A 17,865-nucleotide genomic window follows, 5' to 3' on the forward strand; every position below is an offset into this window, starting at 1 on the left:
CCTTTGACTGACTGAAACAAAACCTCCCAGTATTAAATAAGAGTTACATAAGAGAACTTTTCTCTTGAAACAAACACAAGTGAATATCACACAAGCAAGTCACTGTATGATCAGAGGGTTTTTCTATAAAGAGCTTTGAACAAACACACACACACACACACACACACACACTCAAAGGGAGAGATAGGGCAGCACGCGGTATTGTTTGTCATCGTTTAAATGCCATTAATTAAAACGTTAACCTGATTGGGTAGAGAGCGAGAGTGGGAGAGAGGGGGAGAGGGTGTCTCTATCCCAATAGGCGAATCCTTTTTAATAACCCGCCTCGAGATAATGATGTAAAAAGACTCGGGCGTCTCGTGCGTAACGAGGATCATCGTGGAGATCCGGTGAAGGTGAATCAGAGAGAGAGAGAGAGAGAGAGAGAGAGAGAGAGAGAGAGAGAGAGAGAGAGTCTTATTACACGAGTCTCCTCCTCGTCTCCACACCTCAGCTGACAAGTCGGGCCAGCCTGCAACTTCACCACCGACACACAACTAAACTCGTAAAGGACAAACAGAGGAAGAAACTCATAGAGACGCGTCAAGAGTTCCCAGAAGCGACCGTTGCCTGCAACAACGCGGAACCCACACGGCTATGGACAGAAGGATGAACTTGAACGGCGGCGCAGGGGACATTTTTCACAAAACTCTCAGCGCCGTGTCCACTAAAAAAATGGACCCCTTCAGGTCGTCGGCCGGCATTGATCTCGCAGCCAGAGACCGCCAGTCACCGATCAGCTGCTTTGACCAGACCGATCCAGACCCGATTCAGCCGGGAGGACTGGCAGGAGTTAGAGGGGGGCCACTGGGTCTGCCGACCGGATCTTTGTGCGTCAATTACGGCGAGAGCGCCAACATGACCTCGGTGGCGGAGAGCAGCGGCGGAGAGCAGAGTCCCGACGATGACAGCGACGACAGGTGTGACATGGTCCTTCTGGCCGACGGGCGGACGGTGCCCACGGGGAAAGGAGAAGGAGGTAAGAAAAGCAAAGAGCAGAAAACACTGAGGCTGAACATCAATGCCAGAGAAAGACGACGGATGCACGATCTGAACGACGCGTTGGATGAGCTCAGAGCGGTCATCCCTTACGCGCACAGCCCGTCAGTGCGGAAACTCTCCAAAATCGCCACTTTGCTGCTCGCAAAAAACTACATTCTCATGCAGGCGCAGGCTCTGGAGGAGATGAGGAGGCTAGTGGCGTATCTCAACCAGGGCCAAGCCATCTCTGCTGCCTCGATACCGGCCACCACTGCCCTCGCAGCTCCGGGCTTGGGCGCGTACGACCAGCCGCCTGGATATCCCTTCCCCACCGGGGTGGCTGCGTCCTCCTGCCCCGATAAATGTGCCCTATTCAACAACGCCACCTCCAGCCTCTGCAAACAGTGCACTGATAAGCCTTAACTGCGGCTGACAAAGACTCACAAAGAAGCACATGAGAGATCAGACACCACTTTTAAGAACACTTTTGGAGAGGGAAACCTGTGAGGCCACTGTTGTTGAAGTCAGTAGGCTAGAGACAAAGAAGTAATGCCGATGAATACTTTTATAATATTTACTAAATGCATTCAAAACGCGCTTTTTTGTTCAAACAATACTTGATTGTGTATATAAATCATCCTTAAAGTGCTGGTATGAATGACAGTGAAGACCAAACAGAAGTACAGTAGGCCTGTAAGAGTGGCTGCAAGTGTTGAGTGAGTTGTTGATCACTTGCTCTGTTATGGACCCTTTTGGAGATTTGGGTGACCTGACAACCTGCGACTTTTTCACTCGAATAGATGGACACTTTCCTGGAGGGCTAGTCCAACCTCACTTTGTGCTGCTTCCTCGTTTATTTTGCGTTTTTTCTTTTTCTTTCATTCACCTCAGAGACATTTGCTGTTTGCTTACATGGTTCAAGGCCTGCTTTCATGAACTTTTCTAGTGAGCACGTGGAATGTCATGAACAAGGAAAAGTGAAATGAAATAGATGAAAGTCGTTTAAATCAGTCTGATATTTATGTGCTAATCCAGACACTTGTTAATAGCTGCGCACGCCTATTACAATTCTTTTTTGGGGCACTGTGATATAATAAAATTTCAGAAAAATTTAGAAAACCTGAAACAAGGTTTATCAGGTGTTTCGATGTGTCTTTTGTAATTTATTAATTTGGATATTTATATTGGATATTTTGCTTGCATTGCACATTGTAGTCTTTTTCTTAGCTGCTGTATCTTTTGCGTTTTTATTCCTTCTCCCATAAAATGGTCGAGGTCTTCAGATTAATCGCGTTGTCAGGTCAAGCTGTGGATTATTGTAGATACCTTAGTTATTATATGAGCAAAGAGGGCCATTTGTATGTATTTCAGTGTTGAAAAGCTTTATTAAAATATTTTGAACAACAGAAATACTTCTGGTTATTCATCGGGTGTGAAGTTTAGAGTCAGTGGAATCAGCTTAACTTTTATTTTGTCTGTGACGAAAACACACTTCAGTTTTCAACCTGAATTTGACATATTATTATGGTTTAATTGTAGAACTAAAGACTTTTTAAGTGCTTATTATATAATCAGACCTTCGTCGTTTGTTTCTGGGGGTGATGTAGCTCTTTTTTCGTCAGTCTCGGACTCTCACCAGTTTCAAGTACTCTGAGAAAGAATTGCTCAGTAATTTTCTGCTCCATCAAAACCGGTAACTTTTCTTTTCTTGAGCTGCAAGTGACGCCAAGTCTTGGGAGCGAAGGCCAGACGTGGTGGGCGAATATCGCCTCGAGGCAGGTAGAAGATGTTTGTGCTCCTCGAACAAAAAAAAAAAAAAGAAAACCATTATTGTGATTATTAAAACCATTTCCATGTCGGTGTGTGATAATATGTTAATTCGAAAACAAGTGTGTGTGAAAACTGTCGATTGTAATACCTGGCTCCACATAATGAAACACATCGTTAAGGCAATTAGACCTCCAGAATGTGATTAAGGAATGTAATTACGACGCTGTTCATCGCCGTAATTTGGTGTCTTTAATCACAACGCAGCCATCAGCTGCACTCCCATCCATCGCCCTTTGTCCTCCTCAGTCGTCTGTCCATACCAAAACATTTTGATGAGGGCCAAACAGCAAAAGTCTGAACGATACTCCTCAAATTTCTTGTATTATCCTAAAAGCAGCCACTCTGCATGAATACCAATCTTCAACATTTAGACAGGAAGTGAAGTTGGACGTTTTTAATCGGATGTAAGCACAAAAAACATTTAGGCCAAACACTGGTAACACTATTTCCAATTACGCACAAAGGCTGGACAAAACTTGTTAAAGCCACAATCCAAGTGCTTTTGCTATTATCACATGAAATCATGTTCACATCATTTTTACTGAGGTGTTAGTTCCTAACACTTAATACTTAGTCACATAAAAAGTGAAGCCAGTGTGGACTTCAGCACCATGGACAGAGGCAACAGAAAAGAAACACAAAATGATTTTTTTCCCACTAGATGAATTCATGTGCTGCTATTTACTGTTACTGTGGAGTTTGAACAGTTAGGTATTTGCTGTAAGACTAGTGGCTTTGATAATAATGTAAGACTGACATGCAGAGATTCACAGCTCTGTGGCATCAAATAGTAATTAAATTCAATAGTGAGGATTTTTTTTTAAAAAACTATGCAAGAGAACAATAGACATTTAATAATTATTTCTAGATGCATATTATAAAATGGATAAAGGGCAAAAGTATTACCAGCTAATATGTATTTCCTTAATATCCCCTTTTTGTTCAAATGTGGAAACATGGAAAGTTTGAGTCACTTATAACTCCATAAATTAGAGCGATTTAAGACAGACAATATATCCAAATATAATTTCAATGCTTCAAACTGACTTCAACACAGTACATAAAAAAAGCACAAACCGTTAAAAAATGTAGTCCACATTTAATCAATGTTTTCTTTCAATAATTTAAACAAAAAATCTTTATCTCTTTCCTCATAAAAGTGAACGACGACGACATTGTGTTCAGCAGTGGTTCGTGGTTTTCGCGAGTCTCCGATCTCAGCTTTGTGTCTGTATGATGAGCCATTCCGACAACAGGGTCATTACAGTGTCCCATTTAATCCCATCACACTCCTGAATGCCTTGAATCTCCACAGAACAGCTCTTAATCAAGACTGGAAATAATCAGGAGACATCAAAACAGCTCTGGCATGAAAATCCTGTCAGCAGTTCCTGTTGGGTGTCGTCTCGTTTCAGGACTTAACTCAAGATATTTTAAGTTTTGACACAGAAATGTAAATTTTTTCTCCACTGCTGTTTGGTAACTGAGAATTCAGGAAAAAAAACATTAATTATGCAATATGCGTTAATGTACAAATGACTGGAGCATTTAACCCATACTAATATTCACATTAGCCCAGAAGAGGAAATTCCCCAGGGGTGAGACAGAGCCATATGCGTGTGGAAAACAGAACATGCATCCAAAAGGGTTACAGACCACAGCAACAACCAAAAAATCTGTTCAAAGGCAGAAAACATGTACAACTACCAAGGAGAGGACAATACTTAGGTGAAGCATAACATTTAAGTAAGACGTTCATATTCTTCTTGATGTGGGAACTGCTTGATAGTCGGTGGTGTTTCAGCCATCGTTCCAAGCTGGTGAAATGTCATGTACACACAAGGGTCTCTGAAATGTTATGTTGATGGGTTGGACTGGGCAATCATACAGCACTCAGGCGCCTCACGGAGAGAGAAAACCAGGAGGCTTCAAGCTTTCTCAACTGGCCACCAACCACAGCCAGTGGTCATGATAGGCAACATCGTTTTTATTCATGAGTCTAATAAAGCTGAATCTGTCTTAAAGGCGTTTACAGCGAGATTCAGGGCTCATGAATAAAAGTGGAAGATAAAAAACACACCTTTTCATAAACCATAAAATGTCCAATTTACCATATCAAGGGCCAGCAGGGTGCCTATTCATAATGCGGACGTGATATATGCTAAGGATGATAAACATGAAAGTCAAAATAAACATAAGAGTATTGAATTGAAATGTCTCCTTCATATCAGTAACAGGCAAAACTCTGGCAATGGACTCATCCACGCAGTGTCATACACTGTATGAAGATATATGTGCTGCACTGGCTCAGGCACCAAATCAACTGCTGGGGGGTAATTCACTTTTGTCAGGCTACTGATAGCAATGCATAATGTCGTCGCCGTGTTGTGCACACAGACACAATGCAGGCTAATAAAACTGTACAACTAAAGGGGTCAATTCTGGTGATGTTAAGTATATACTCAGTGTTTTTAAAAACGATTTAATCTTCATCATGGCCTATGGAGGGGCAACGGCATTTAAAGTATTAAGTCTCTCTTCTCAGATGGAATTTTTTTTAGAAGTTTCAAGTTTTATGGTTTTGTAAATTATCTTCCTTCCCTAATCGCACACCTTTGTAGTCCTTTGTAGACCCTTCAGCTTGATGAGGAATACCCTCTATAACAATAAGCATGCAATGGATTTGGGGTTGGGTATAACAGAGAAGCAATGAGAAGCGGCACTAGAAGGAGTACATACAGCTTCAACTTGTACTAGAAGCCTGATGCTTTTTAAGGCACGTCATTAATAGTATTTCTCTAAAGCTAAATTGGCTAAAATGTATCCTGAAATTGCAGATTGTTCCCCACCTCCCTTGCTCAAATGTTTTGGCATTTTCTTAAGTTGTCCAATTTTTGGAGCTCCATTTTCATAACTCTGTCAGATATTTTTGAACACCTGATACAACCGGATCCTCTGATTGTTCTATCTGGGATCTCAGGCAAGAATAGCCACTGAGCTGAAGCCAGATATATGGCTGCAACCTTTGTAACACTACAAGGTTAACTGTATTGAACTGGAAAAGCCCAAGACCCTCTAGTCATGGGCTGTTTGAGAGAAGTGATGCGGCACCTTAAATTAGAGGTTCCCCTAAAAAAACCCCAAGAAAATACGGTAGACTTTTCTGAATTAAGCTACTATTGATACCCTAAAGATCATCTTTATCTCTACTTGTAAACACATTACACTGTAATGCCTATGCTGATCTTTCAAGCGACCACCTCACCTCTTTTATTTGTTTTGGTTTGTCATCCCTGTATCTTCCCGTGTTTTATGTTTTTGTTCGATATGAAAACTCTTCATTACATAGTGATTTTCTCAGAGTGTTTAGAGATACAGTGCTGTAATTTACAGAAATCTGACAGCATGACATGAACGTCTATGATATAATAAAAACACTTCTCAGAACTTCCTTTTATGACATAACTATTTATCAAGAGTATATAGAAGTTCATTCAGGCCAATAACCTTGGAACTGAACGTTTCTGTACATTTCTGACTGTATGTTGTTTTCCTGCTTTCCTAATGAGCTCTTTAATGCATTATAGTGGGAATGTGTTTTTCTCTGAGGCAGCCTTGAGGTCAGGTAAACATATGGTGGCGTGTTTAGCTCTGAAAGCTCTAACAGGGTACAATAAATGACGTAGTAAAGTGTGATTATCCTCTCATCTGGAATACAATTGTTGAGTAACATCTCTAATATTCAAACTGCTTCCATATTAATCAGATTACAGTCCCAATCCCCTAATCCCTGTTTACCGATGGCTCTGTTTTTGTGCCGTAATCTGATGTTCTTTTATTCCTCAGAGATTAAAGCGTGTCATGGCAGAGCGCAGTAATTTGTGGTGTTGTTTTGGACAGAACGGGCTCTGTTGCTGTACAGGTTGTTTTCTCCAAAACAACAATTCATTCTGGATTTGAGCAAACAAAAACAGGTGCAATGGAGTAAAGTGTTCTCATTGTGCAAATATTTGCTCCAAACAAAATCAAATTATGAACGCCGTCGGAAAACAATTTATTTGATTTGTCGACATTTTATGGTGCTTTTGCTTAACTTTGAGCTCTGGTGTGTTTCATCTGGTTTCTTAAATTGGACGCTTGCATTTTGAAAAATTGTGTAAATGGTCCACCCCAGATCATTAAATTAACTGTTCCTATGATATTTGTAATGTCACAGCAACACAAAAATAACTCCTAGCTCCCCAGACAGCCGTGAACTTTCCATTTCTGTGATCTTAACATTCAGATAATGTGCCACTGTTTGATTAGAGTGGATGTAGAGCTCACAGTGACCCAGCAGCCTCCCTGGATCATGTGAACAGCAAAAACAGCATGATACTCATCTGCACTCAGACACACATTCACAACAACTAGAATCTCTGTATCTGGTCTATGTGGTGAGAAGACAGACAGGGATCACTGGTCCTGATCAATATGCAGATCCTGACCCTCTCAGGGTTCATTAAAGCTAAGGCGAGGTGGATTTCATCTCCAGTCTCTGATATTCATTAACTCTGGCTTCCAGATTGAAATAAAGACACGAGGATGACACAATAACAGCGTGAATCGCTCACTGCTCATTTCATATACACACACACACTTTCTCTTTGTTCCCCTCACACACTTTGAGATCACGAGACAAATGAGAGGCCTGACCAACAGACAGTTAAAGCTATAAAGAAGCCACTGTCTAATACTGCCTGACTTGTGTGTTCTGATACTGTCAGCTACTTGTTTACGTGTTGTTCTAACTATTCATTACCTGATTGCTGGACAGATTTCTGATTAGAGTGTAATCTGAAGATTAAGATGCACTACAAGCAAGGTTAATTATATAGTAAACAAAGCCATAAAAACAATCCAAACACAGACTGGTTTTCAGGTCATTTTCTGAATTACAATCAATCGGATCCTTTCTAGGAATGTAGAATTATAGAGTGGATTTCAATCTCAAATGTAGAAAGAAAAAACGAGACGATCTGCTTCCCTCTGTTGAAAATCTGTCATGTTACTAGAGCATGAAACCCCGGCCGTTAGTGTAACACTTGCTTGGCTGATCTTCCTGATGTGCTGAGTGCTACTCGAGGCTTCAGTGTATCTGTCTGAGCAGAGGTCTTTAACAGCCATGAATGCCAAGCATGGGGGAGGCAGGCCAGGCCAAGCGTAACCACGGCGGCCCAATGTCCTTGGCTCCACGGCGGCCTTCACCTCACACTCCCTGCACAGTGAATTTTATGGCTAATTTCCGGCAATTTATCCTGGCACTTTCAGAAGAGACATTCCTGCGGGAATAATGTGCATAATTTGCATAAATCATCCTGATAGAATGCATATCAGCATGTAACCCCCCTGTCTGATGCTGCAGCGTTTACTTTGTAATCAAAACTGACTCTTTTCCACCGGCGGATGCACAAGAGCCACAAGAAGGGAGTCTGAGTTTAGGCAAGTAATTACAAAGGAATGAAACACACATACAGAGGCTCATGCACAAAAAGCCACATCAATAAAAATAACTTTTTGAATAATTGAAATAATTTCTCAAAAAAATCTATATGGAATACATATTTAGCATCACAAACATTTTACAGAAAGAAGCAAGTTTGTATCTCTAGATGTTGTTTTTGACTGTGATACTGATGCATGGACAGATACATTCTCATCTCTGCTTCTTTACCTCTCCACATTTCTGCATAAAGCTCACATGCTAAAGCACAAACACTGTAAATCCAATTATTTCCTCTCAAACTAGGTGCTCTTTTTTTCTCTCTGACATACTCTAGGATCAAGTTCTCTATTTAATCTGAGCCATTAATTTCCCCTGGATATTGTTCTTTGTCCTGTGGGTTGTAGCAGTGAGCCATCAAGCACAGTTTGGTCCACAGGCCTGTTTTCAAAAGCTCCCTCTGTGTAAGCGACCGATTGTCTGAGAAGAAGAGAAGGGGGTCAGTGCACGGCACCCCCCCCCCCCACCCCCTGCTGTGATCTAATTTGACGTACAGTGAGAATGTGCATATTCTCTTGGACTGCCTTCGTTACTATAATCAGCCACGGTCAAATCGACTTTGTTGGTCGAGGAGGTGTGAGATGAAGGAGGGAAACGGAAGGACTGTAGGGAGATGAGGTTCTGGATTTCAGTGCATTTGGAGACATAAGGCATGCGGCCTGATGGAAATACTATACAACACGCAAGCTGCAGAGGAGGTAGTGGGTTAACTAATCCGAGCAGACACACAGACAAAACATAGCTGCACGGGGAAAGAGCGCTGCACTCGTTACGCGCATTAGATTCCGTGACTGACAGGAAAGAAGTTGAAGTGTGTGTGTGCATTTTAGAGAAGCAGCCATCATCAAAGTGAGCAGTTTTGTGTTGCCATACTACCAGGTTCTTCCAGTGGGCCTCATCCCAGAGTCTCAAGATCTCAGATGGTATCGCTGGTGACAACAGGACAGTCGTCCGCCGGGTGGACGTTAATCACAATAATACAGGGCAGGCTAATCACAACTCACTGATCAAGCGCTAAATGACATGCCTGCCGAACCCACTATAACCAGCCCGCTGCAGAGGGATTCACACACCAAGACTAGCCCTTTTCGGGGGGGAGGGAGGAGGCGGACAGTGGTTATGAGGCTGGTGCACAGCCATCCAGACAATAATTACTCGATGACTGTGGTCACATTAGGGATCAGTCAAAGCAGATTAATTTCGACTGATAGCATTGGTCCCTCCTAAATGCAGATTTTCTTAATAAGAGTGAAATTGTGTCGCTGAGAGGGTTAGGGACTGTGAGGTTTGCTATATGGGGTTCTCCAATTACTTATGTGGAGAGACAATGTCTTCTTTGCATGAATCAAACTGTACTTGCGAATGTCAGTGCAGAATTAGCACGCAAATGTGTTTTTCGAGTAGCCTGGTGTGATGTGTGCGTTTGTATGCATAGACTGTATGCACAGGCACAAATGAGGTTGTGTGTGTGGTACGGTAGGCCTTTCACTAAATACCCAGAGACCCCGAGAATTACCCAGAGCAGAGAGGACAGCATCTGTTTGTGTGCTTGTGCCGAGCAAACAAGGCAATTTAGAGAACACCAAGGGAGCAGCTAATAAACACAACCTTATTCCCCCTTCCTCCTACACCTGGCTCTGAATAATGCAGCGCTACAGTGAGGACGCCTGTCTGTCTTTGCGTGATTGTGTGTGTGATGCAATGCCAAAGCCTGGTTGACCTGACCAGGAGGGTTGCCTGTATCTTTTTGCCTGTGTTTTTTTCTGCGAGTGAGTGTGTATGTGTCATATGCGTGCATGAGCAAATGTGTGCCATGTGTGTGAAACCATTCATCATTCTACAGTGAGAGGCATGCCAGTGCTGCTGGGAAATGGCAGGTCTGTGTCCCATCACACCCTGGCGTCTTTGTCTGTACTGCCAAAGCTACGCCAAAATGTCTGCCTTGGATACCTGGCATAGAAGCAGCGCTTTACTGTACACAAAAGGTGTATGAATACTGGGCTGGCAGAGACTGCTTTCTCTCACATGGATGTTGGTCACAATGGCCTAATAGCAGTTGTCCTTTACTTTATTACAAACAGATAAAATGTTGGCATCTGTGTTTTCAAGATGTTACACTTATCACGGGAACACTACGATTTAATAATCTATGAATAGAATTTTTAAGCTATAAACTCTGTAAACCTGCGTTTAAAATTCATGTTCAGCCTGCAACTGTTGCAGTAAACATGCTTTAATGAGACCTGCAGCTTCGCTCGCCGCCACCACTGACTCTGATATGTAGCCAAAGTGACACCCAGTGAAACCATGCATCAGACCAGACACAAAATGGCCGTCCAGTGCCAAACCCCGCCTTGGCTTTCACTTCATATCACACCACAGGGCTTGGCTGGGGACTGAAGGCTTTACAGGGCATTTAGAGAAAATCTCACAGCCCTCTGTCTACATCTGTCACTAACAGGTATTTAAAGCCTTTCATGTTCTTCCACAACCTTATAACTGCACACATGCTATAAAAAAAACAATTACTACATCTCAGATGTATATTCTGTGTTTTTAGGTATAATTTGTTTGATCAAAGTTCACAGAGTGCAGTCAAATCCACAGAGTGATCCAGTTTGCCCTTCAAGGTCCCCTCACCCCTCATGTCACATACCTGGCAGCCTCGGTAAAAACAGGCCACGTTCCATCAGCCTTTGAGCCTCCGAGCCAAGAACATCCTAGAATAAAAGAGTGGGAGAAAGTAAGTGCAAAAGGGGAGATTATTCTGAGTTATTACATTGATTAGATTTCCAGAATGCTAATTAAAAGATGTTGGAACATGGGCCCAGCCAAGGATCAGTGGGCGCTAATGAGGACCAATAGGCCTCTGTAATCTGTGCTGTAATGAGAGTGGTTTAAATGTTAAGTTTGCTGGGAGAAGAGTGGGGAGGTGGATGGACGGATGGAGTAGCAATCCTGGAAAAACCAATCCCATACTGTCATTATAACCAGTAATGGTGAGGTTTCACAGTCTCATCAAAATGATAGAAATAAAAATGAGTGAAAAGCAAAGTGAAATTCAATTATACCAAAGGATTTTTGCACAATAAAAACATTTTATTATTAGACAATTAACAGGATGGTTTAATGGCTGAAGGTCACATACCCCCTTGCCTTGTATTACGATGAGGCCTTTGTAAAGTTACAGGGCAGTATCTTTTAATGGGAAACCAGTTCCCACCCTGCTGCTCCTTCTCTTGCTGTTCCCTCAGGTTTTATGATTTCCACACTTTCCATGTTCAGTATAAAATAGTGTAAAATTGTACTCAAATAAGTGTCAGGCCTACAGTGTTTTCACTCTTCCTATCAAAATGTTCTGACTTTGGAAACTGAATATTTGAGTTACTTTAAGGTGATGGGGGAAACAATTTCAGCATGAAAAAAATATAATTGTATCTATAAAATGGCAGAAAACAGTAAAAAACACTGATTATAAGTTCCCAGAGCCCAATGTGACATACTCAAATAGCATGTTTTACCCGACTAACAGTCCAAAACTCAAATAGATTCTGTTTATTCTCATTTATGACAAAGAAAAGCATCAAATCCTCAGATGTGAGAAGCTGGAATCTGTTTTGCTTGAAAATTTAGGATGAATTCATCATTATAAAAGTTGCTAATCAGTCGACTAATCGCTTCAGCTCTGTTCCTGACAACCGACTAAATACAGGAGGAGGAATGACAATAAACATGGTTTGAAAGGAGGAATCACTCTGCAGCAAAAGGAAATGGCAGAACAATACAAACCACACGGTGAAGAAGTCAACTGAAATTAGAAAGGTCGTTACTTATTCAGTGGATGGTTGTAATTAGCAAATGAGTCTTACTGACAGGTGCACCCCACTCATTTACAAATTAGGGCATATCACTATAATCAGCCCGCTAATTTATCACAAATAATGAGTTGTGTTGAAAACAGGCTGGTAAATACTCAAGGAGAATATCACCTTAATGGGTCTCACTGTTTACGGCTTCTGGTGCGCATGTTGGAGTGGGTTCAAATAAGCATGATCTTATCATATGTAGTGTCACACTGCTGTGGACACTTCCCTTGACTTTATCTCCTATTTGGCTTTCTTGCCTCATGCTAACAAGTCTACAGCCATGCTAGCAGTTCTGTGAGGCTGTAATCAGACACAGCGCTGCTGAGCAGATATAATGTTTACCATGTTCTGCATCTGAGTTTTGCGTGTTAGCATGCTAACATTTGCTAATTAGAACTAAATACAAAGTACAGCTGAGGCTGAGGAAAGTCATTGGTTTATGACCAAATGTGTGCAAAACTCAAGTGTTGGACAAATTAAAATTCTGATCTAATGATGGTGCTATACCACCACTGCACCACCACGCGTTATTAAAATTCATCCTATGGGGAACACGAATGTCATGGAACAGACATCACAAAAATCATTACAAGCACAAGTAAAAGTACAAACAGGGTCTTTCTTTTGCGTGTCTTATGGTTAGAGCTTCACTCAGCATGTCAGCTTTCTTTACTGGTGCTGACACATGGCATCATCAGGTACCAGGTATGTGAGGGTTGTGTGTTTAACCGAGCTTAGGGCCTAACATCCAACCCGCCTTATGGGGCAGAAAAAAAAGAGGCTGAAATTACAGCGGGGGTATGACAATGCTGATAGGCTATAAAACCATGTCATTTAATGCCCCCTCTCTCTCCCCCCCCCCCCCCCCCCCAGCGTGGCTCTCTGGTCTACTCACCATTATGCCAATTCATCACCTGTTCTGAGAAGGCCATGGTACAGATCCAGTCTATCAGTCACTCTCTTTAGGATGTGGTTACTATTGTGATGATCAAGGATTTCTGCCATATTAAACACGGAAGTGAGAGCTGAGGCTAAATCTAAACAATGACTTTAGAGAGCTGCTCAAAACAAAACAGCTCTTTCTTACAAAGCGAGTTTGAAAAGCCACGGTAATAACATCACAAATTAAAATATGAAAACACTGATGTAGCAATCATGTAAGATTGTGTCTGCCACTTGAAGCCAGTTGTTTGATATGTCACTTTTCTAATGACCTCTCGAGAGAGGACCCCGGATTTGCATTTTTGGTTCCTGCTCCTGTAATGGAAAAAAGGTACAGCAGAGCATATTTCACTGGGCCTGTCAAACCCACTCACGCCCCTCTGCAAAGCACTCAGGAACTTCATTCCATCGCCGCCCGTTCTCACGGCCGCGCTATGAAATTGACTATGACAAAATTAGCAAACCTAGACTGTTTGGACACATTCTCAATATAGTGAGTTTCTCTTTTTTTTCAAAATGCAATCAAGCCCTGGAACATCAAACATGAAGTCTCCTTGAAAGTTGTTCAGTCTCTTTGGTGCAATATCCAGAGCAGCTATAGATTTATGTAATCGCAAGCTTGTTAGGGAGATTTCTCAGGCCTATTGACAGTGACGTGCACTCGGGTTTGGCAGAGGTGACATCTGGGAAGCACAATTCTGCTGCACCACCACGCAAAAGCAATTAGAGATCTATATTCCCAGACAGGTCCAGACCTTGTTCTATGGTGGAGGGATACATGTGGTTTAATGTCTTTATTAACATGACATGCATGTCCCTTACACAGTCTTCGAATGACAATCAAAGGGTCATCGTGAAAAGGGGGGCAGCAATCAGTTAAATCACGCTATGAGGTCAAGACTGTGTTGACAAGTCAGGACATCACAATGCATTTTCCAAGTGAACTGTTCTGGGAATAAAAAAAAGTCTAGTAGCAAAACACTACACAGGAATTTCACAAACAAAGTAACTGAAATAACAACAGTTATCAGACAATGTTACGGCTGCTGTAAGTTAACGGAGCAGGATGGTTAATTATAAATGGTTCAGTTTCAGTTGGACAAGCTCTGCTCAAACACACCACTTACTCCTCAGCATTAAATGAATCTCTACTGGCTAAAGTAATTAGTTCTGTCTATTAATTACTATAATCACCCATTATCATGTTGGCCTTCATTTTAACATGTTTCATGGATGTAACAAGCCTGTAGCAAAGCCGTTTCCAGGGGATATTCTCTGTTTGAGTGCTAATTATGTTGTAATTAAAAGGATAAGCCTGGCATTAGTCTATATTTCTTATTGTCAACAAATCTCATTAAAAAGGCTAAAGCCAACAATGTGTTAGTCCGTCTTGCAATACTTTCAAACTTCCCTACCCTTCCTGTGGCGTTCAGCCTCGAGCCCATTTGTTCCTACTGAAGACATTAATCTTTAAAAACAGGTCACAAATATAATTTAAAAAAAAGGCTCAGTATTTCCTAAAAAAGCTGGACACATGCTTTTAGAAAAGTAGAGTAGAGTAAATAGGGACTATTTTCAGCTGTGGATTAATACACATTAATACACGGTGACAGGACGGTGTATGTGGGATCACCTCAAAATAAACTACAATGCCCCTGTTCATCTTAATGAAGCAACATGTCACCCAGTGCGATGGTGTGGATCACTGATGTGTTTTTAAAAGCTTTTTGACAACAATGGAGGTCGAAGGCACAGAGGAATAAGCGATATTAGGCTTTGACTACACAGACAATACTTGTTAGGAGGATTGATTCATTGTTTGTTTTGGTCTTTTCACAGGATTTGTTCATTAGAAAATAATAGAATATAACCAGCCTTATACTTTAAGACAGAAAAACATTTTTTAGAAAAGCACACAAACCAAACACATTCTTTTACAATAGATGAGAAAAATCTGCTATAACATTTAATCACATTAATCTCAGTTTACAATGCAAACTATGTCCACAGCATTGGGTTTAACAGGAACCTTATATGTTGGCCCTCTGTGAGCTGCGATGAAATAAGGATGGGGTCTGAGGAGATGGAGGTAGAGTGCGGTAAACAAGGCGGCCCTGCTCCCCAGCTGTGAAGGTGACACAGGGACGCTACACGCAGAACAAGCCCTTTTGATTAATCACAGGATATTTACTAGCTCAGATCTAATCAGGGACTGCAGGATCACAGGCTACATCATACACGGCCCAGGAATTTACACAGCAGAGTTAACCTGTCACCTGCCACTGTCCTCTTCCTTACATCTATAAACAGTGTGTATAGGTCGGCCAGCAGTTACACACCACAGGCAGGCGCTCGGCCCCAGAAGTGATTGTTTTATTTCCGCTGAAACAATATAACCTGCAGTCAGATACTCAACACATGTCGTTTGATATAAAACCTTATGGCAGAGGGGAGAAAGAGCCATTTATCTCAAGGTGGTCGTGGTAATGGGATACCAGAACGTGAGCAGTTTTCTCACAAAGTAAACTACAGCATTGTGTGCAGTCGCCTGTCCTGCCAGCATGTAGCAATGGGACTGTAATTTCCTGAGGAGGACATACGAACCAAGGACTAAACCAAGATTATAAGCAAGAGGGGATTAAGCAATGGTGATCTCTGATGGCTTATAATATGATTTTTATAATCGATTCAGCACTCAGAAGAATGTTAGTTTTCAGAGAGCACAGCTGGCAATTTTAATAGAAACAGTTCAGTTTTGGGGATCATTTTACAATTTCTTCTTTCCAATCGTCAAACGGGCATTTTTACGTCTCTCTGTGCAGTTTGAAGGTATACCAAGTTATCAGATCAATAGTTTAACTCTGTTCATGGATGTCTGGGGGATCAGTCACAGCTCTTCCCCAAGTTACAGAAACAAATGGAGGTTTTAATACTTTGTAATGTTTTTTTTTTTAATATTTCATTAAATAGTTGTTGGAGATCAAAAACAGCTCAAAAGAGTGTGAATATTGGACTGACATTCGCCAGGTGGACAAACGCAACTCTTAATAAATACTTTACTCTGTTATAATTGGGCAACAGTTTGCTAACACGTTTGCAACTTAAACAGTCACTCAAAGGTTGTCAAAAGGTTCAAAATACAGTGTTGCGTTTTCAGTTTGTGGCCAAAAAAATAGTTATTGTTATTTCATAGTAAGTTGCAGCTCTATAAACATGTTAATTACAACATTTTGTTTGGATAACCCATTCGTGCATCCTTGAAGACAATAAAACCGACTGTATATTTTATACTTTTGAGAAACGCTATGATTGCCTCCATCAGCATCCAGTAATTCATCTTATGAATAGATTGGGAGGCACAATACAACTTCATGCAGAGGCATAAAAATCCCAATTTAATATGTAGAAAAAAAGCTAAATTCCTTCAAACACAACTGTGTAATGGATGACTGGTAGGGTTTCTGTAGCCAACATATACACAATAATTATACATATTTGTAAAAAAGCATTTGCCTGAAACTGCATGAAATCGATAAAGACATAACCTTCATTGTGACCTGTGAGCTGTCTTTTGTTGTTAGCACGTCCACAGGAAGGGGCAGAGTGCCGCAGCCTTTCTGTGTTTATGAGGGGGTCGGGATAAAGTGTGGACTGTGCTATTGTGTCGCCTGTAAAATGTCACTCCACAGGGGGTTTGTCTCAGTTCAAACAGGTTTAAAGAAAACCCTGACAACACACACACAGGAAATTCCCAAAGAATGTTAAAAGGATGATATATGAGGCCCATACAAGAAGAATGCATCTATACTTTGCTTCTCTGATTGTTTTAAATTGCTTTTGTCCCTCATCCATACAAATGTGATGAAGCCCTCAACAACGATTTGAGACAAAACACTTTTGTTTGTGTTGAATCACAAGTGATCTGGGGTCTTTAAGCAATAGATCCCTTAGCGCTACTGAGCCGGATCTCTGCCGCATGAGCCCTGGACAAATAGTTAGTCTATTAGATGAGAGCGTTTTTGTCAGTCTCCTCTTCTCCCAGATATTTCCTCAGTGAGGAGTCACATTAGACGCCAGGAGGAAGAGTAATTTCTGTGTCACATCCCTTTAGCCCGACCTCGCTGACAATCACCAAGAAGAGGGCGTTCTCACTAAAAATTAATCACATTTGCCTTTTTAATGGCATCCCTCAACCCCCTGCCAAGAATTCACAATCATCTTCCTGCTATTGTGTTGCTCCTGCAGCTTGGTATCTCTGGCGGTGACAAAGTGATTTCAAGGAGTGTATCAATACTTACATCACCCCTCTGGCCCTCACTCTTCAGTGTTGACACTGCAGCACTCGGAGCCAGGCCGAACTGGCAGAAGGCCATCCACTTTAGGGATGTACAGACAGAGATACGCAGCGCAGGATTTAAGACTCAAATACATCATGTTTCTCGATAATAAATTGTTAAAGAAGTGTATTTACCATGTTGGGCTTCCAGAGAGAAAAGATCAGGGTTTTCAGGTCCCACTGCTGTAGGTCAATGACATTTTCACTGTGTTTCATCTACAACAAAGAAGTGAAGCAAGATAGTAAATGTGACGCTAGATGCTGTTATTTGTCCTGTAGTTAGGGGTCATATGACAATATATACCATGAGATGGTATAAATTTGAACTG

General features: G+C 41.6%; 1 protein-coding gene across 1 annotated transcript; it reads left to right on the top strand.

Moving 5' to 3' along the window:
- Positions 1-636: 636 nt before the first annotated feature.
- bhlhe22 (basic helix-loop-helix family, member e22) lies at positions 637-1,443 on the top strand. Its single transcript, XM_070928471.1, has one exon. It carries the CDS (start codon positions 637-639, stop codon positions 1,441-1,443), a length of 807 nt encoding a protein of 268 aa, XP_070784572.1.
- Positions 1,444-17,865: the final 16,422 nt, after the last annotated feature.

This window comes from Enoplosus armatus, chromosome 21, assembly GCF_043641665.1.
Source record: "Enoplosus armatus isolate fEnoArm2 chromosome 21, fEnoArm2.hap1, whole genome shotgun sequence".
NCBI classification, from domain to species: domain Eukaryota; kingdom Metazoa; phylum Chordata; class Actinopteri; order Centrarchiformes; family Enoplosidae; genus Enoplosus; species Enoplosus armatus.

Excerpts from the sequence above, each read along its gene's own strand:
- bhlhe22 (XM_070928471.1), top strand. The coding sequence starts at position 637 with ATGGACAGAAGGATGAACTTGAACGGCGGCGCAGGGGACATTTTTCAC.